General features: G+C 39.6%; 1 protein-coding gene across 1 annotated transcript in view; it reads right to left on the bottom strand.

Annotated features, from left to right (window-relative positions):
- LOC147706979 (cytochrome P450 2K6-like) overlaps window positions 1-21,670 on the bottom strand; it is a 409,834-nt gene that overhangs the window by 369,321 nt on the left and 18,843 nt on the right. Inside the window, exons 2-3 of the mRNA XM_086926208.1 lie at window positions 18,500-18,662; window positions 12,396-12,539 (exon numbers count right to left, since the gene is read on the bottom strand). Coding sequence (XP_086782334.1) covers window positions 12,396-12,539; window positions 18,500-18,662 — 307 coding nt within the window. The remainder of the gene's footprint in view (window positions 1-12,395; window positions 12,540-18,499; window positions 18,663-21,670) is intronic.

Genomic DNA, 21,670 nt, shown 5'->3' with positions numbered 1-21,670 from the left:
CATAGATCAAACCAGACACGGCTCACACACATCCAATCACAGACATCACTCCCTCACATCCCTCACGTCGGGGACCGACATGGTGGTTCCCCTACCCGCTTTTCCCTACGCAGTGTATCTCCGCCATCCTCTCCACCATCTGTGGGAAGTACCAGCCCTGTTGTGGTGCAGGTATCCCCTGGCCACCCTTCTCCTGCCCACAGTCTTCCACCTGCCACCCTGCACGTGGCAATGGTTGCTAGTGGGAGCAGGACTTCTACCAACAGCAGGCAGATGTGAGGCAGGACATTCGTGCCATAGGGGCTACCCTGTCAGTCATGTCAGGGTCCCTGCAGGACATGGTCCAATTCCCTCAGCGGGTGGACAGGGTGTGCCAAGCTTTGGATAGGATGGATAGCACTTGGCAGGAAATTTCTAGGAATATGACTGACCTGATATCCATCCAAAGGGAAGAGAGTGTAAGACGCCATGCCTTGGCCCTGAAGATGATGGAGGGCATGGTGAGAGTGATCCATAGTCTCCCTTCATGGCCAACCCAGGGAGGGGAACCATCATATCGGCCTGCAGGACAGCACATCCACACACCTGTAACACCAACTGCACAGCACCACAGCCAAGGTACACAAACACACCAGCACCCTGAATAGGCACCCCCACCACCTGCACAAACACCACAAATATCTGGACAGTCACTCCCACCACCCCCACCACCTGCACAAACACCACCAACCTCTGGACAGTCACTCCCGCCAACCCCGCCACCTGCACAAATACCACCAACCTCCGGACAGTCACTCCCACCACCCCCGCCACCTGCACAAACACCACCAACCTCCGGACAGTCACTCCCACCACCCACACCACCTGCACAAACACCACCAACCTCTGGACAGTCACTCCCATCACCCCCACCACCTGCACAAACACCACCAACCTCTGGACAGTCACTCCCACCACCCCCACCACCTGCACAAACACCACCAACCTCTGGACAGTCACTTCCACCACCTGCACAACCAGCCGTTGTCTAGGTACAGACACCTAATGTGCAGACACCATCTGCACCTGCACCTCTTGATCACCCTGTACAACACCCACATACACTGAGATCAGGTCACCCGAGGGGATCAATTTAGCTTTTGTGACAAGCTCAACCACAAAAAAAGGCAGAAAAGTGCAAGGAAAGTTCAAACCTGTTCCCTCAAAGATGTATTAAATGGAAATGAGATGAAACTTGAGGAATTGATAGTAAAAACTATATTTTCACCAAGTCCGGATCATGTATTAACTGTTGTAGTCAAGTATTCAATCCAATTCCCGTCTGTGGGTCTCATCTTTCTCAGGCTAGTATTATGGAGTTCTTTGAAAAAACCTTGGCTAAAGTCCAATGTGAGGATGGGGTGTTTTCATCCTCACCTGCATTTACAAATTTATATTTCTCAGACTATACATGAGGGTGTACTATCCCAGGGCAAAGAAATAAGGGAACACTTGAAACAGTCTGCTGTTACTACTCCTTTAAGCTTAAATGTATCTGCTGTAAAATAAAGTTTCATATGAAAGGAGGCATTCTCATGTAATAGTTGCTAAGGCCCTCATGTGCCTATTCCCGAAGTTTGACAAGTTAATAAGAAATCAGCCCGAATTACGTTGTTGCTACAAAAGACCTGTTTTTTACAGGTGAAAGATAAACCTTGGGTCTGAATCAACTGCAACAAGGACACAAGTGAATGTGATATCTCTGTGATCTGTTTGAGTGATATTCAACTTAATCACAGCTCTTTTAAATCCTCCATGTCTACGACTAGGAATGAGAGTATCTGCAAGAAGTTAGGTGTATCTATAATTCATACACCAAAGAACAAGAATGTTATACATCCTTTTAGGTCTGGATTATGTGACGGTGAACTGGTTCCTTTTTTTATACAACTTTAACCCCTCAAAAGATTAACCCTACCAGTGAACAGGTTTCTGACTTTCATCCATCTTTAACCCCTCAAAAGATCAAACCTACAAGTTTTAATCAGGAACTAAAGAACTTAATTCAAGTAGATAATTCCTTGAGCTCGGGAGACCTCTCATTCCTAGACCAACATGATGCTCCCATTTTATCAGATTACTGCCCTCCTAAACATCATTGTGTGGACAACAATGGAGTGTTGTGAAGTTGTTTTGGATGCAATAACGACAGCGTTAAATTTTCCCTCCAATAAGCTTGATATACAGGTAGAACCATTAAATACTCTAGCAGTTTATGTGGTGGGTATAGATGCAAAATGTCATAACTTAACCAATTGGTGGTAACAGCTCAGACCAATGTTAACAATCCATTAATTAAATGCACGTGCTTACATATTCTAGATACATATGATCTCCCAAACATAGTACGGTCAGTCATTGAAGAAATTAAAAGATTAGCTGTTCAACCATACCCAGAAGAAGGCCTAATTTGTCATAATGAACTAGGACAACAGACTCAGTGAGATGTGCCCTCTGATAAAACTAGGGCACCAGGGAGGGGAGTCATTGGAAAATCAGGGGTATGCTTGGGTTCAGCCACCTTAAAAGATGTATGCCCCATTGCAGAGGGAAAAAAGGTAATGTAGTGATAAACCAGGTTGCCAATTCCACAGGTTTAGGTTCAGGTGACAGTCTAAGTAGTGTGTTCCCATTCACGAAAAGGGCCAGGAAATCTTTGCCTAAGGCTCGGAGAAAGCCAAGAAGACCATCGCTTCAGTAGTCTCAGTGGCCAAACCTAGGCATTGTTATCCTATTCTTAAACCAGCTAACCAGAAACCTCAAGGCCAGGACTGTTCCAATAAGGATGCAGAACCTCCTTCTGATTCTTTTGGACTAAAATAAAAGAACCTTGAATTGAGTAGCAAGGTTCAGCATCCTTTAGAGGGAAGTAAAATAGAATCATTGAATGCTGCTGATACAGTGGCTTCTAATATAGTCGGCCTTAATACTGGGACAGTGGTTAAGCAAGACAGTAGGTCTCTGAACTGGAATAAGAATAAGCAGGGCTTTGGAAATGTAGGTAGAGAAACAGTCTGTCACCTGCAGCCTAAGTCTAAATCTCTAGCACATAAGGAGACTATGCACTTGCCTCAAGACCATGCAATTGAGACTATGTACAGGGTTACCCAAGTTAACAGGATTAATCCCTGTGTCACTTAGAGCCCACCGCTTTCTGAAGAACAAGTGTTATACTGGAAAATAGAACTTCTAACAGTGCCAAACTAGTTTTCATCCTCTATACAAATCAAACCTATTTCTACCATTCCTGAATTATCATTTGTTAAAACTACTGTTCTTGTCTCTGTCCAGTTTAAACAAATAAAGTTTAATACATCATGCAAGTCCACTTTAACAGCTTGGACTACTAATGAAATAGTGAATACAATTTTAGATTTAAGCTTTTATTTCAAGGAATGTGGCCTAGGGTTAACAATTGCACTCTGTTAAAATACCCCATGATTTCAGAGACACTAGCCCCAAAGGTGGGGCTTTTCTTCTTTTTTCTTTCTTTACGTTCATTGTTCTTAGCTGTTTCGTTCATTAGTTTACACCTTATAGCGTAAGTGGTTTATTCTAGTAATCCCGTAGTACCTCCGATTTTATATTTACAGGCTGACGGTAATGACCATTGTGTGGCAGTTAAGTCCAGTGGCTAGTATTTACACAGCGGGGCTTTAGTCAGAGACACAACTTCTTAGGTCTAGTAATGGGAACGTTCCTTACAGTTATTTAACACTTTGTGTAGGCTTTCTAGCAATTAAAGCAGTCGACTAGAGGCAGTATCTAACATCCTGATTAAGAGTATATTAGTGGATGTAGACTGGTCATCCAATGGTGTGAGTTAGAGGATAGGAATGTAAGTGTCATGCAGGATCGTTGACGGGTATGACTCGGCTTGGCATTGTGGTTTGTCATGTTTTTCCGAGTGGTGAGCGTGGCAACAGACATCGTAGGGTTTTACATAAGAAAGTACACATTCCTATATTGATTCTTTGGTATTGGTGGGAGTGTAAATACAAGATTGCATGCTGAGTTGAGTATTGAGCAGTACACCTTTACAAGATGGCCGAAGCATTTCAGTCCTGTTTCTAGTTTCATTGAGCTTGCTTTGAATAGCATACGCGGCTTCATGATGCCAGAAGCGTTTTGACCGTCCATGTGGGAGCTTTGGCGTGAGAGGAAATTGCGGCCACGGTAAGTTATATGGAGAAGTGTGGTGAGAGATGACAGTTGATACAGAGGAGGTAACTAGTGTTAGTGCGGTATAGAACTAAGGAGATACCGTTCTGTTGTGTTGTTGCAGATATTGGGGCATTTCTTCACGGCTGTTTCATTAAAGTTGGCGTTCTAAAGAACATTCAGGTACACAGCAGTGGCATGAGTGAAATATTGTTAAACTGTTTGGTGTATAATTAATTACTCGTATTCATGAACTGCAGTAATTAGATTGACATGTTTATTCCTCACAGATTGCCTACATTTTTTCAGTTTTTGTGACGGAGAGGATTCGATTGACTTAGTAAGTAGGAGCTTCTGTGTTAAAACATGAGTCTACCGTGATTTTTTAACTGCATTAAATATTGGAGGCAGATAGCTAGAGACGTCATTTTACATCGCTGAGTTTCCCAGCTAGTAGTCACATACACTTGAAGAACACAGTGAGTCAGCCTTTATTTTCAAACTTTGTTTAGGAATAAGGAGGGAGAGATGGGTTGAACACACTTCATGGTGATGATGATTGATAAGATTTGGTGTGCACAAGTCGATTATTCATATCAATGGATTTATGTTAACACTAACGCACTTGGTGACAGCTTTCCTTTTGCGCACAAGTTCGTTTTGACCTCTAGTAGACACATGAGGTATCTTTCAATTATGTTATAAACTTGTAACTTGGCCATTGTTGAAGAAAGCATCTTTATTAAATTGAGTAAAGAGACAACAGTATATGATGGATTAGTAGTAGAACCTTTAATATGTTTTTCTTTTCCTCACCAGCGCCCCTGAAGAATGGCTTTATTATGATGTGTGGTTCATCAAGTTTTCAAATAATTAATTGTACTGTTAACATATAGTATTGAATTCATTGTTTGTAACACAGCGAAACTGATTGAACGTTTTTGATGATATCTAAACTTAGCATTTTGTTCATTAAAAAATTACAATGAATACATTGCTCAACTTTTGGGTTTCAAGAATGTTTTTTTGATGATAAATGTGATTAGAATTTTTGAATCCTAGTGATTTCATATGTGATACTTTAAATATTGCTGTGCGTTTGGTATACCAATGGTTCACCACTAGCTGTTGCTCCAAAACATGAGGCACAATTGAGCATGAGTTATGTGTGCTGTGAACTACAAAGATGCATTTGGAAAAGGAATAAAAGGAATAATGGTATCTAGTGGTACCAAGTGAGTTTCCACAAAACTGATAGTTTGTCATATAAATGTTAAAATGTGTTTTCATCAATAACTTAATTTTATTGTGCAAACGATCAATACAAATTTCCTGCTCAAGATTCCATAAGGAGTACTTAAGACTGCAAATAAAGTTGCTGTGTTTTAACCTGCAAAGTTATTGCATCTGTGCACCTTTTAGAGGTGGGCAGGAGCTGGTAATTAGGTGAATTACTTATTATGTCATGCATTTCAGCCTCATTACATTTATCACTAATAATGGAGACATTGCAGGCAAGTCATAAAAACTGTTAAAGGGGGAGTCAAGGTAGAGAACGGCCTTTCTGTCAGTCATTCCTCTGCTTGTTCAATTTCTTAGTCTTGTGTTCCCACAGCATATGAGGGGCAATTCTTACCTCTAGACAAATGGCTTAGGTTTATCCTTTCCCCTATATTTATCTATATATAGGATTGATAAACATAGAGGGATGACCACCCTAGTCTCCCACCCTAGTGTCCTCCAGTCTCTGACAGGCCTCAGACAGTATTACTAACAAAAAAATATTTATAATAATTTTTTGGACTTCAATAAACTTTTTATTTATGTTTGCATTGCATGGTATTTTAAACAGTTGGGAATATTAACCCTTTCACTGCGGCGGCTATTCCGCCACAGTGCTAGGGGGGCGGGGCTGCCGCGCGCGGGCGCATGCTGGTGACAGAACCGCTCCGTCACCAGCCGCGGTTGCGCTGTGCTCGTGACGGAGCGGTTCCGTCACGGCCCCGCCCGCTCAATAGAACATTCAGCGCAGGCGTGGAATAAGCGCCGTGCAGCAGGGGTGGGGTTAAAGAAGTTTACATTAAAAAAATATATTTTTATACGTGCAATATTAATATAAATTAATTGTATACATTTATTTAAAAGTAGAACAAAAGAAAAATGTGGAAGCACTATTAACTTCAATTTGAATTAAATATTTAATTAATTTAAATATAGAAAAGTTAAATGTACATTATTTTTCAGAAGTATAAAGTAAACAATAAATTCTTGTCTAGAGATATTAAATATAATTATATTCCTTTAATTATTATTAAAAGTGTTTTGGGGAAATAATTAAGAGAAATGTAATTATATTTTGACAAAATATTTTATTTTGCATTAGGTTTGAATTCAATAAATGTTTTTGACATATTGCATAATTAAATAATAAACATGCATTATGTTTAAATATTTAGTAACAATAATTTATATTTATTTATATTCTGAACTATTTACTAGCTACAATAAATTCCTTTAATTTAACATTATTTCCAACATGTTTTATTTAACATCCCTACCTACACTGTTCTTTATAGGATGGTGTTACAGTACCAGTGGTTGTCCTTGTGTGGTCCTGGATGTGCTCCGACTATGGCAGTAATAACTTAAACTCCAGAGGAGGATGCTATATCAACCCAAGTCCCTCTGCGGTGCGGTGTCCCCCAGGGCTCCTCCCTCAGCCCCACCATGTTTAACATCTACATGAGACCTTTGGCTGACGTGGTGTTGCCATGGGGAGTACGTTTGGTCACCTATGCCGATGACACCCAGTTAATAATGTCACTCTCGGGCCAGGAATCCACCAGTGAAAATCTCTCTTCCTGCCTAGTGGAGGTGTGTAAGTGGATGAACACCTCTTTCTTGAAGCTGAATGGCACAAAGACAGAGGTCATGAGGCTGGGATACAACCCTCCCTTGTCAGTTAACGCCTGGTGGCCTAATAATCTTGGCCAGCCCCCTCTGCCCAAGGAACAAATTAAAAGCTTGGGAGTCTGGTTGGACCCCACACTTAGCTTTCGAGTGCAAGCGCGTAAGGTAGCAGCTACCTGCTACGCCCTAATGAGAGTGGTAAGGAAGATTCTCAAGCTCCTCCCATTCAAAGCCAGGCGCCTCTTGGTGCAGGCTTTGATTTTATCCCGGCTAGATTATGCAAATGCAATCTATCTGGGAGCTCCACAGGGAACGATTAAGATCTTGCAGACGGTTCAAAACTGTGCGGCTAGGCTGCTGCTGGACTTGCCCTGGAGGAGCTCTGCTAAAGCGGCAGTAGGTCAACTGCATTGGTTACCGGTGCAACAAAGGATATGGTTCAAGGCAATGACGATTGCACACAAAGCGATGATAACATCTGGACCTATCGTATTGCAACCCCTGTTCCAACCCTATCAGACCTCGAGGACCTTAAGGTCCAGCAGTAGAAATCTTCTTATGGTACCTAAGATAAAAAGAACCCGCTCAGGTGGCAGACGATTCTCCCTACAAACTGCAAAATTCTGGAACCAGCTTCCTGACTCCTTGCGCTGGAAGCGAATCATCTGAAGTTTAGAAAGCTGCTGAAAATATTTTTGTTCTCATAACCTGATGAGGACTGACTGGGTTTATCTGAAGTGCTGGGATGCTCACGGGTATACAAATGTGTAGTCATTCATTCATTCAGTCATAAAGATGTGTTGTAATACTGTGAGAAGTGCAAGCCTACTAATGTGCTATGTGATTGTTATCACAAGAATGTAATAGTTTCAGTGGAACTTTGGCACACAACTCGATGCAAGCTTTTGTGAGCATGAATATTGAATGGAATGTAGAAGGTGTGCACTTATTATACCCTTGTCACCCAGTTGTTTAAGGAAAGTTGCATAAAATAGTTCCAGTTTGATAGAAGATATTACCTTGATATCTTGAATTCATAACAATGTACTGTGAATATAGCAGTTTGTAATACTTCATTGGGAGGCATAATGATGTTGGCTGAGAGTAGGAAGGTTAGACAGGACAGGAGACTGCAGGCAAAACCAAAACCTCTGTATCACAACCCCAGCCACCAGCAGATATTATTAACCTTGATGACTATTTGGAACAAACAAATGCTCATTGAATTATAGTGTTTGTAACGTGACTTGACAATTATATGAACAATTCTTGAGCCTGGATAATGCAGACCACTATTTTTGTGGGATTGCAACAAAGAAGAGACCCTCAAAGCCCAACATGAGGAAGTAAACCAGTAGTGTTTAATGAAAAAAATGAAGAATAAAAGAAAGACCACCACCAGACAAAATCTTCAACAAGAAAATCAGTCGCAACTGCGACCCCAAAACGACATCGATGACTTTCATTATACTAGTAGTGGACATTTTATGTCATTTTTGAAACAACGGGTCACCCAGAGAACATGGGGGCATCCATAACAAAATGCTGGGACCAGCACAATGGAGGAAAAGTTTTGCCATATGGGGGTGCCCATAGCACATCTTGAAAAAAATTGGGATCAACTCCTGGGGAAAGTCTGATTTCATTGTCTTGGCACACCATAGGATTTGAATATTTATTAATTCCCTTCTTAGTGCCTATGACATGTTAGCGAAAGTATCAAAAAAGAATGCTTTAAATGCGCAATTTCACTCCATTAGTTTCCCATTTTTCTCGGGGAAGACACCCCCAAAAAGAGGCCTCAATTACTATAATTCAGTTCAAGTATTAGGCCCATGAATTTTCAAAGATCAAGAGCAAGTCAGCATCATATTATAGGTTGCATCTAAAATAGGCATTTGCAGGGTAAGACTAGGGCATAAAATTGTCCTGGCACCAAAGTAAAGTTCCCCCATTAATGAACTAGATAACTAAAGAAAAGTGGCAGCTGTTCGCAAACTAAGGCAGTTTTGAACTTGTAAAGAAATGCTGCATAAGTGACTAGCAAGGTATGGAGGAGTGCATGGATTTGAGCTTGATTCGGACAGTTTGATTTGATATCAGGGAAATCAACAGTAAAAACCATCCCAGCAGACAATAAATCAGGCCCAAAAACAGCAAAATGAACAGTCCACACGCTGACCTGTCAGACGAGCCCATCAGGCAATATCTGATTTCTCTCTAGGCTTTTCCCACCCTGGGCATTTCTCTGTGTTATGCTGTTATACTTATTAGTCAGTGATGTCAATAAGGTCAAAGGGTATAGGATGTTTCTTTCGCTGCCCCTGGCATTTTGGTGAATCGAAACCCATTAAAACTTGTAAATAGTCTGGAAGCAAACAATGCGTATTGATAGTGCGATTTGAGCATCTTTCACTTGCCCACACATTCTCTGCACAATTCCTTTCTCATCAACATTTTTTCCTAATGTGCCAAATACATATACACTACTATTGTGGACATGGTGACATAGGAGAAAAACGTCTGAACAGAACTCACTTTCCCACATATGTTTCTTAAGTTTTCCTCATTTGTTACAGTCAAAATCAGACAAATAATATCTACTGTAGCATCTGTTAAGGGCATCTGCATCAATGACATTTCCTCTGATACAGGATCTCTTCGCCAGATACAACAATCCACTGAACTGCCATCCCATTAGCCTATTATGGATTACAGCTCCCCTCTCATCCCCCCTACCTCTGATCCTCTATGAGCATATAGTGACTGATTGGCTTTCCAGCAGACTATCTGCCTATATGTATATAATGCAAGCTACCCAAAAATGTTTCTTTATTTTTTTAGACTGCCTAAAATGGTGTTAGAATGATGTTGGAAATATAGGGGCAGCTTGTGACTCCGACAAGCGGTGGGACAATGGTGGTGGTCCTTTGGCCGCCCTATTCCGAGGTGGCCATTTGGACCGCGATCCACTGTGCTGGGTGCGCCAGGGAACTGCCGCTCCCTGGCAGTGGTGCAAATGACAGGGGCATCCAATATGCAAGGCAGGACCACCACGGTCCGCCAAGCATATTTCGAGTTTCCCCACCACCAGACAGTGAGCCTGCCAAGAAAAGGCTGGCAATGGGGAAACAAAGGGGATCCTACAGTCCATGGTATTCTGGAACTTCTTTTGTCTTCCCATTGTCATGCCCAGTTTCAGGGCGCTGCCTTAGGAACATCAAAAGAAGAGCCCCCTAGACACAAGTTGTACTCGTAATCTGGCGGGCAGACCATGCACAGCGGTGGTGCTGTGCCGGCGCAGCACCGCTAAACTCGGAATCAGCCCCATAGTTCTTAATAAAACTTAACACACATTTAAAAGATCAAAAACAAGGTGGAGGTAGTATGTCTTATCAGAATAAGGACTCTCAATCATCTGTGTGTTACTTAGCGTTACCAATGGCATTACTTGAGTCACTCTGCTATAGTTAATTACTACAGTTCAGCTGTGACATTATAATGCCTGCTGCCAGAGCGAGCAGTCAAGGTGAAAAGCAGGTCACAGAGGATATTTCAGCTACAGTAGGAAAACTGGGAAGTTCATATTCATTGTTCCTATATGCCTTTCTTAAAAGAACAGTGATCAGCAGGAAGAATCACTTTATCCCAACATGGTTTTGTTTGCAAGCTACGGATCTTTTCAAGAAAGACAGAATCCATCAGCATACTTACTCACTTTTTTTCATGTGTTTATTTTTGCACTATAGATTGTAGACACGTTCACAAAGGGCCTCCACACTCATGGCGGATGCCCCTCAGTTGTTGGGGAGTGTCTTCACTTGGTGCAGAATCTCCACACTGAGAATTCTCATTGCAGATTTTCCACCCTAAATGAAACCCTTTGTGAATCAAGCACTTTGCTATAATTTTTCATTTCTGCCACCATTGTGTCTTCCTCATATGAAAGAACATATCTATATAGCTCTTCAGGGAGGTTTAGCTTTGTCCAGACACAAGGGAGCACATAGTATAAGTCAAAACAATACCCTTTCAGGCTTAGAGTGCTGCATAAATTATTCAAAAAAAGAAGCAAACAACTCTGTGATAATCCTTTTAGTAAACACTATTGATCACTAAAGGAATAATCTGTTTTTCAGTATTTCTAAAATACCTACTCAAAATATAAAAACAGCAAGAAGGCACAGTATAATGAGAATAAAATTTCAATTTCTAACATTGTTAAAATGTCATTAAAAATGTCAGGTAGAACTTAACACTCCATCATCAATTTCTGTGCGCTGTACTAGGAGAGCATGGGAGCCAAAGCAGCTTAGAATTTCTTAGGTAGAAGAGATAAATTGTATACTTTGTTGACAGCAAAATATGTCTTTATCAGGGGAGATGTTAAGACGGAGTTCCCTGCAAAGGGTAAACACACGCTGCTGTAGCAGTTGGTTGGCCTTCCTCTGGGACCCTTCTGTACCAGCTTCAGACTTCAGGTGAGATGTAGCATCAACCAAGTGGGAAGTGTGCTGGCAGTATTTGGGACCATCTCTGGCAGAATCGTGGGCGAAAATCTAGGCAAAGGACCTCTCCTGCCAAATGGTCATGTGGTAGTCCTTAAATGCTAAATCGTATCAGAAATTTTCTGATATAGGTTTAGGAATGTCTAACATAGATTATGTGCATCAAGGTATTTGTCCCAGACCTTTCTCTATGAATATATAAGGAAAACAGGACATCAATTCAGACAACAATATTTTAGTTATAGTCAGTATGTGTTCTTATTTAGCCTTGAAATGGTGAAAAGTAGACCTTTGATCCAGGTGAATGTTGCATTAATTGTGGTATTTGTGACATTAATCAAATGGCTTGGCGCTTTCACAGTTCTTAGAAAGATTGGATCAGGCGACATCTGAATCTATTAGCAGACATGATAATGATTCTGCATGAATTGGGAAAAATGGTGGCTTCTATGATTTGAGAATTAGAAGAAGGGGACCTCCTTTAGCCATGAAGGAGTCAGGACCTACATACGATAGAGAAGGGCCTTAGGGGATTTACACCACTACTGGGTTCTTTATAAATCCCTATAAGAAGGTAACTGTCTTTCCAATATGTGACTGAGCATACCTAGCAACATTCAACCCTCTAAGTAGTGCCCTGTTGTATTTTTTATGGTTACTATGGCTAAAATATAGTATTTTGGTCAAATCAATAGCCATAATCTTAAAATTATCATTTGGATAAACCAAAAAAGTAAAGGTGATGTTTGAGTAGTATCTATAAACTTTATCACTTACCATCATGTGACTGAAAATATTTTGTTAGAAATTGACTTTCTTCTCTAATTTTCTCCTCAATGGTCTTCTTGCCCATTCCAAAATCTCTCAAACTTAACAGGGTGAATCTTCTCATTATCTTCCAGTTTTCTCCATGTGAAAAACCTATAAAAAATCAATATCAATGGCAGAATATGATGATATATCCATTTGATAAAGTGCTATTCCACCAAATTAAATGAAACGCCACAATTAACGGTGAAACTCATAATGATTTCAATTGATGTTACATATGATGTAATGTTTGATATTATACTTAATGTATGAGAGTGGGTGAACTGTGTGTTGCCTTTTTAGGTCATCATCCTAACTTCAATGCCAAATTACTCACAGATTTTTCGGATGGTGAAACTTTGCAGAGCATAGATTGTGCTTCATTGCTTGATTGATACTAACCTCTCCTTCTTAGTATGAGGCAGTGAGGAAAATCAAAGTGGCATTTACAAATAACCCTTGTACGTATGAATAGCTAGTTTAATCAGTAAGTTCTCACAGTTATATAGCAGATTAAAAAAGTAATTTATTAAGTTTAGTGGAGGATGAAATCATAATTTCCAAATTTCATACAGTTAGTTTGAAGTACTGGTTTTAGTTGTCAATGTCAATTTATACATCAATCAAGAACCATTTATATTGTTTCAGTTGTCAAAGTGGGTAACTATGTGGTCAGCAAAATCTACAAGCATGATGCTGAGGGGTGAGACAATTTTGCCATGTATGACACATTCCTTTTGTGGATAGGGTTGGGAACCTCGAGGGAGATCCTATGATAACAAGGTCAATGTCTTCTTTTTAAAGGAAAAAATATGAGGGTTTAAGGCATCAGTATGTAAAAAATAAATAGCATTCTTTGTGGGAAATTAGTCTTTGGTTAGCAAGGGCTTACAATTGATGGGGGTGTGCTCTATTATATGTCATTTATAAAGCGTGGTGCTCATCAACTATAATAATAGTAATAAGCCTCAGTTATTGTTAATTTGTTCGTGTGAATTAATTGCAGAAGGGAATGACCAGAGCGGTTTCTCTCATTTGATCCTACATTTTCAGAGACATTTTTCTCTCTGCCTTTGGAATTTGAAAAGAAATGCCTAACCTGCTTCAATGCAGGACTAATCAGTCTTCAAATGATGCTGTTCACTGTATACAAATAGGAGTGACACAATATTTCAGGTTTTTACTTAACAAAGGATCTGATCTAACAATATTTCAAAACATAAAGGTTTTCAAAGAAATATTATGCTTTTCGAAACTGGAACATAGACTGCTAGGGTCGTAGACTACTAGTATTGCAACGCACTTAAAGACACACTGGCTCATGTGAGTTGGTCTTGTAATAGCATAGTGAATTAACATATTAGAAGTCAGTGATAGAAACTTTGCAATTGATAAGCATCCTCTCACCAATTGGGTCTTCTTTTTTGGCTATCCAAAACCTTTATGATAAATTTCATCAGTGAGTGGAAACGTGTTGTAAAAGCATTGATTGATTGCAAAAAGGGAATTCATACATATAAAGTCAATGTTAAAAACTAAAGTAGAATAATGGCTGGAATGCCCAAATGCTTATATGTGACTCAGAGTCAAAAGCATTCAGACAGTATCATGTTAAAAAGTAAAACATACCCTGCACTTCTTTGTGTTTTGTATTATATGAGTGCATTATTTGGTTATATGAGGCGTTCACCTTCTCCCTCTCAACCCCATATTGTAGGGAGTGAATGCTGTTCATCAAGACACAGTGATATTCACACATGCATATTCAATTGTTTAACTTTCCTCTCATGAAAAGGTGTTTTTAGACTTACAGCTCTTAAAGATTAATGAAGATACAATCACATTGTGAAAGTATCTATAAGGCAGTATTTTAATGTGTATGCATTCACATTTTACCACTTAGAACACAAACCTCTTTTTGTATCTCATTTTTATAACATTCTTCTTTGAGAGTATAGATTAACAATACTCTATTCTATGAGCCTCCAGCATGAGCAAGCAAGCCTATGGTTGTTAAAATAGGCCCAGTAGAGTTCGAGAATGAACAAGAAAAGAGCGGCCCCCCCAGGGGGACCAGCTGGCACTTGGCACAATTTTCTCCCTGGGGCCTTAGCACTCCTTGGGGAGTTTCCCACAAGTGGAGAACAGCACATGCTATCCATTTGTGGAATACTCACCAGGGAGGGCTAAGCCCCAGGTAGAAAATTGCCTTTATTGATGTGTCCCAGTGCAGCAGGGGCACCGCTAGCACTTTTAGCTTTGCTCTGGAGGTAATCAGCAGTGTAGCAGCCCCCCAAGGAACCCTTTTTGCAAAACTTTAAATTTGTGATATCTCTCCAATGGTATTGCATTGATGACCACAGGAGATGTATACCATACTTTCAAGCACTCCTGGACCTGGGTATTTTAGCTTTAAGGTTCTATGGTGCAGGTAACTCAATTATTAGGCCCTAGGACTGCTTTGAAGCATGTGTTGTTACAGCTTAAATTTGACCCCACTTTTACACACCATAAATACATAATGTAAACATTCACCTAGCACACGTTTCTTACATAGCCTAATGACATTCATAAGAAAAGTTGCACTTGACATCATATTTGCATTCACTGTAGTACTAGAGAAGTCAATACATAACTGTGTGCCTTCAGTCAATAAATTAGAAGTATTGTTCAACCGATTGAATAGGAACTATCCTCACATATACAGACTGTGATTACTCTAGAAACAATAATGGATTTATGTGTTGTATACACAAATGTTACAGGTATATTTTATATAAAATGTAGTTCCCAGACATTCTTACACATGATGATTCTTACATTTTTACTGTATGCCATGTGCAATATGAATCTAATGTACTTACAAAAGTTATATTCATTTGTGCTTACACTTGCCTACTTAAGAAACAGTACTGGGGCTGCGCCACACAGGCCTCAGTAGCTATTCTTCTTGGGGTCTTTTAACGATGGAGTTCATGGATTTAAAAAAATTCAGTTCATATGAACAATACCTAAAGATTATCACGATACCTCAGGACAGGAAACTCTACATGCAGATCAGGTTTGATTCCCTTCCCCTGAACTCCTTTACAGCCTCCTGGAGACAAAGCTACACTACCTCCCAGTTTTGCCCAGGTTGCGGCCCTGTCACTGAGACTATAGCTCATGTATTTTCTGTTTGTCCATTGTATTCCCGCCGTAGAGAAAAAATGGCTTGAACCAATTTGAAAACAACTGGGAACACGCTGTCACAACAAAGCCTTTCGCATTTTAAAATCGGGCTCCAGTCCAATGATAGCCTGCTCAGTCGCAACGTTTTTAGGAATCATCTGGACACTTAGAAGGTCCTGCTGAAAGAGTGAGACTGCTGTATATGTTATTGTGTTTTCTCTCAAAACAGTATTTTTATTGTTTTAATAGCTTATTGGTCCATGTTTTATAAATAATTCCTAATCAGCTTTGAGCATAGTGAAACTCTGGTACTAGAGCAGCATAGCGGGCCATGTCGCCCAATTTTGAATAGGTATAGGCTTTTGATGGCTTGGAATCCTAGGCGCATCTATGCTCAATACATTTTTCCGATTAATTTTAGATTATTGTTTGAAGATATTCAGTCTGTTCTTAATCGCTTGAATGAAATGTATTGGACCGAAATAACGTTTTTATGATGATGATGATGTTTAATCCTGTACTCGCATATTAAATATACATCACTGATATAATAGTTGAACTTGCCTTTACTAGGCCTCTGTCTTCACTCTGCCTAGAATACTCTTTCCCATTTCTGCTGACTTGACTTTTCTCTTGCAGGTATTCCCATGCATTGTTAGTTTGAGAACGGATACAAATCTGTATTAGCGCCAGAGGGATGCCTGACAAGAAGACCTTGATGAAATGATGAACGAACATGGAGAGCTAGAGTGTAACTGAGGAGTCCTATTCAGCAATGTAGCTACCTTGGGTGGTGGAACAAGGACAATGTCGTTCCCATGTTCAGTGCGTGATAATATTCTGATGTTTCAGTTTACAGCGTGAGAATGGAAAGGACAAAGGAACCTCTAATGATGCTTGCAGATGGGTAATGCTCAGAAGACTCTTGTGCTAAAATCTGTTGTTCACACCTTTTGAGTTCAGAATCTTTCCAAACCTTTTGGAGTACCTTTCCTTGGACTTTGAGAGGTTTAGACCTCTATGCGTGTTTCCTTTGATTCTTGCTGAGTGGGGCTTAAGCTAAACATTCGAATTTCCCAGACACAACAAGACTCTTGATCCAGCTTGTGTAATGCTGACACCTTCCCTTATTTCATTTATTTCCTATACTTTATTTTTGTCACTTCCCATACTTCCCTAGAATTTCCTATTTTTCTGCTGTTCCCTGAATAGGGAGATTTCTTAGACCAATGACCCATTTTCTTAGTTTAGACTTTAACTTAGACGATTCTAGATTTACTCATGTATAGAAGAGAGGACCGTAAACTCTCTCTGAACATCAAATATTGATGTTAATATTTTGTATTGATGTGAGTGAACTTCTTGTTTGTTTAATAACTGGTTCACCTAAACGTCGTTAGGAGGTTAGGTTTCCCGGTTGTTGTTCTGTATCTTTACAGCATCGTGCTAAGATTTGTGTACCTTAACTTGATTGCTAATTTGCAATAAACCTTCCTAACCGTAGTAACTGATTTCTGGTTCTTGTTGTGTAGCCAAATGGGTTAGACTGTTAATTGAAATTGATTGGTATAATGTTAACTCTCCTAATCTTCCACTTGGTTAAAAAGGGCCACTGGGGGACTTATGGTAAGGGGGTAGGCCGAAATGCTGCATTATATAAAAGTAGAAAAAAACTTATGGGCACAGTTCATTGAATACTGAAATGCTTTATTGAAAATGGCAACGTGAGCAGTGAATCATTACATATATAAATGAATGTCAATGAATGGTTTTATTGGCAATGACAAAGTTAACAGTAAATAATCACATTTATTAATAATTGTCATTGTAAGATGGTACCATCATTAGTGATGTTATTAGTGTTCATCACGCCACATTTCTGCTTTTATTATTGTGATGACCACCTGACAAAGCAAGTAAGCATGAATATTTTTTATTATTACAGCCCATTAAATTGTGTCTTGTACATGTGGGGCATGTTCGGATTTTGGACCTTAGAGCTTGCTAGGGGTGTAACTGTTAAGAAGTTATCACCCCGACAGTCCCACCTCCCACCTTATGTAGTTTGAGTAGTGTGTGTATAATAAGTACTTTTTCTTTTGATAAGTTAAAGTGCTGACTGGATAATGCTTATTTTGTTGTTTGTTTGGTGCCTGTGGCCTGGAGTGGTTGCCCACACCACCTCCCTTGAGAAGGCTCTGCCTTGCTACTCTGAGAGTCAAGTGATACAACGGGGTGCTTGGTTCCCAGTAGACCAAAGTTCTTACACCATTACCTAAGAATAATTAATTTTCTTGTAATTTATTTTTTGTCCAGTAAAATCGGCTCTGGTCTTCCATCCCCGGGAAAATGATACAAAACATTGGACATTTGTAATTTGGTGGGGTATTCCCAGACAAGTAAACATTTTAGATCTCTTATTCTGACTGCACTTATCCATTAGATTGTGACCTATGGGCAATCAAGAGACACCATTCCATCTTTACATAAGCAAACAATAGATCCTCCTGCATTTAGACTTCACACTTTTAATCCGTCCTTTTACGTAAAAGGTTGCCATCATCTTTAAGATGTCTGTTAGATTTTAATGTTATGCAACTGCAGTTTAGTCGCAAAACATTAATAATACCAAAAAGAATCGCGATTTTGAAGGGACAACCCAAACATAACCGTTCCAAATTAGCTAGAGCATATGAATTTGCTAAACCCATTTAGTGATACAGTAACATTCTACTAAATTGCTAAATGGGTGTAGTACATTCAAATAACACATTTTCTGGTTGCAAACTCTATGATTTCCCAAATTGTAGGACTTGAGACAAAAAATACATTAGTAATTCTGGGGCACAGTTCTGCTTCAGCAGTCCAATCATATGACAAATGATTAGAGAAATACATACCAAAACCTTTATTTATATCTTCAAGTATGGGAATGTGCGCCCTTTCCCCAAACTCGTCGGGATGATTCACAAGAGCATCTTTTACAATCTCATACCCTGTGAGCACCACCATTTTCTTCATTCCCAACTGGATACTGAAAACTGAGCCATATTTCTTGGATAACTGAAAAAAACAAAACAGTGTTCAATTCACAATCTATGAAAAAAATATATAGCTCAACCTATTTCTTTGACCATAGAGATCCACCATACGTTTTGCACAATAATTTTCTCAGAATTATATATATGCTCAGTACCATCACAGCTAGTGTCTTCAGACTCCTCAAAGACATCATCACAAACAAGCAGCTCTTCGGACAGCCAGGTATTTCCATGATTGCCAACATGACAGCCACTGGCCTTCAAACAACAAGTTGTTTCTCAGATCTCCTTAACAAAACTTCAATAAAACTGCACACAGCAATCTTTCCAGCCATACATAAATTATCTTAACACGCTTGCTCCTCTAGTACACCCTGAGTATCGTTTGATTCAAAAGCCTAAAACACTTGTGGTTGATCCTCAGTAACTTTAGGTGTATAAAGATTTGAAAACTATCTAGCATAAGCCTCCTGTACTAATCTCTTTGTAACAAATTAAACACACAAAGGTCCTTGATAACCAAAATCAAATGTACCACCTTTATCATCCTTGTGTTTAATTTAAATGCAGTCTCCAACTGAGACATTGACTCATGTGGTGCACTTTTTACATTCAGAATATTTGTGTTATTTTCTCTTGTTTATGAAATGGTCTGTTCCTACCTTCCTCAACACGAACGCAATTCTTTGACACGCTAGTGCACTCCATTAACCAGTTGAATAATAGCTTTGATTCAGTGCACCGGTCTGCTCAGGTAAGAGCGTTGGGGCAGTGAGGCCACGTGTGGGGATTTCGACTGACGACAACAAGGGAAAATAAATGATTTATTTAATTTTCCCTCTCTGTCATCTATCGAAATCCACCCCCCCCCCCGCACCCCGGCTACTGCTGTCATTATACAGCTGCACACCATTAACTGTTATAATTATGTAGGAGCTCCTACAATTTCAAACATACATTTCAAAACCTGAATATCAGTGGGGGCTGACCCAACAAAGGAAATTAAATCCATTGTGGAAAATAGTCTAAAATGGCAATTAGGAAATACTATCTTGTGAGTAAGCAAATAACGGTTCAGTAAAATTGAAAGCAAATTTAACCCAAGCAAATCCCGTAAAAAGGATGTGTTATGTGTTTTTCAAAGGTTGTAGTTAACACACACTACAAATATGCACAAAATTCCCAACCATTTTGTCCATCATTTGCCACCAACAATGTTTTCTCATAATTATCATGTAATAAACGCCATAGGGAGATTTGCTGAAATGTGGACAATGTTTTTTAAGTAACCATGCAATTGTTTCACATTTGGCCTGTCTCTAACAAAAAACTCACAAACTGTCTGTAATATAATGTAATTCTGCATTCATTCAAACTATTCCTTCTCCCTTATAACAAAATATTAGCTAAAGAATACAACAGCACACTCATACAGTTCTAAGTCAAGATGTAATCTTGATAAACAATCGGCATGAGTATTTCTTACCCCAGGAATATACTCCACTGCAAAGTTGTAACCATGTAATTTCGGGTAACTCTTGACGCATTATTCGCCAATGCTATATGGACTCAAAATTGCACAGAGTCCCATAGCACATACTTACAACCTGATACCAAAGGTTTTATTACAAGAGTATCATCATTTATTTTTCTCAATTTGTCAAACATCACCTGTTACATATAAATGTATGTTTTTGTTCTAAGATTTTCATCAAAGGAATCAAAATGGATGCATACTTTTTTATGGAGCAAAATTATAATCACACAGACATAAGAACTACCTTTTTCTTTGTATGAGGTACTTGTCATGTTGAGGTTTCATTCATTTTAGAGTGATATAGTGATCCAAATATTTAAAGTGATGGTGTTATCCCTAGTTCTTTCAAAATACCTAGACTTGTGTCAAAAAAGATTGTAGTGTGTTCCGCAACGTTTATTGCCACTTGAATGCTCCACTTGTTCCAAATGCTACACTACAATGCAAAACTAAGCGTTGTGCCACAGCATTTTATAATGCAACTGGCAACTATGTTCCACAAATCAAACTTGCCTGCCGCAAGGCGGTATTGCATCACACAAGATTCATTTGCTTTCTTTTTTCAATAAAAACAAAGCAATCTCAGAGGAGGAGGATGCAACCTTCCAGGAGGGCATTTTACAAGATGGAGGCATGTCCAGGAGGGTAGTAGGAAGAGGAAGGTGAATTACACCAAAGAGGAACATTTGATTTTAACCCCTTCGATGTTTCTGTCGGCCAACAACAGTCGCGAGCACTACCTCCGTAGTGCTGTGCACGTCCGTTGGCTGACGCGGCCCGCCACCTAATTAAACTGCCGCACCGCGAAGAATTCGCACCGTGGTTAAGCAGTTATGGTCAGAGATGACAAAGCATGAGAAGAATATCTTTGTTACCTCAAAATTGCCACTATCCAAGAAAAAATTTATAGGAGAGTAGTAGCTTAGAATGTGGTAGTCCTATCACACAGGATTGTTGTCGTACTTCAGAATAGGTGTCATCATTACATGCACAGCACTAAGGAAAAACTGGCAAAAATGTGAAAGCTGCAATGAGAACTAGAGGAGGAACAGACATCCATGAGGACTTGACCCCAATGGAGGAGCAGGTTTAATCATTCATTGTAATAAAAACCCAACAGAGCCTTACCAAATAGAGACACCTACATAGAAGTACCCACAACGAGGATTTGATACCCAATAATTCTTCTAAATCCCAAGGGTGTGTAAACTAACACCAAGACCTGAGGTCCAGGTGTATTTTCAAATAAAAACGTTACAACAGATAAAATCTCACTCAAACAAAAGAAAAAGTGAGCAAAGAGAGAGTACCTCACAGTAGCACCACCCGAGGGGGTTCCTGGCTAACAATTACCAGTTTACCCGCTTCTCATCATCGGCCCTCTCTCTTTGTAATGTGTGAAAAAGAAAGCAAAAGTGTGTCGAATTCCTAAATAATAATTGTGCAGTGCAGCAATAGTGAATGTGACCAAAATATACACTATTCAACTACTG

This window comes from Lissotriton vulgaris, chromosome 6 (genome assembly GCF_964263255.1).
Source record: "Lissotriton vulgaris chromosome 6, aLisVul1.2, whole genome shotgun sequence".
Taxonomy (NCBI): domain Eukaryota; kingdom Metazoa; phylum Chordata; class Amphibia; order Caudata; family Salamandridae; genus Lissotriton; species Lissotriton vulgaris.
The sequence above is the reverse complement of the archived record's forward strand: the minus strand, read 5'-3'. Positions and strand labels throughout refer to the sequence as shown.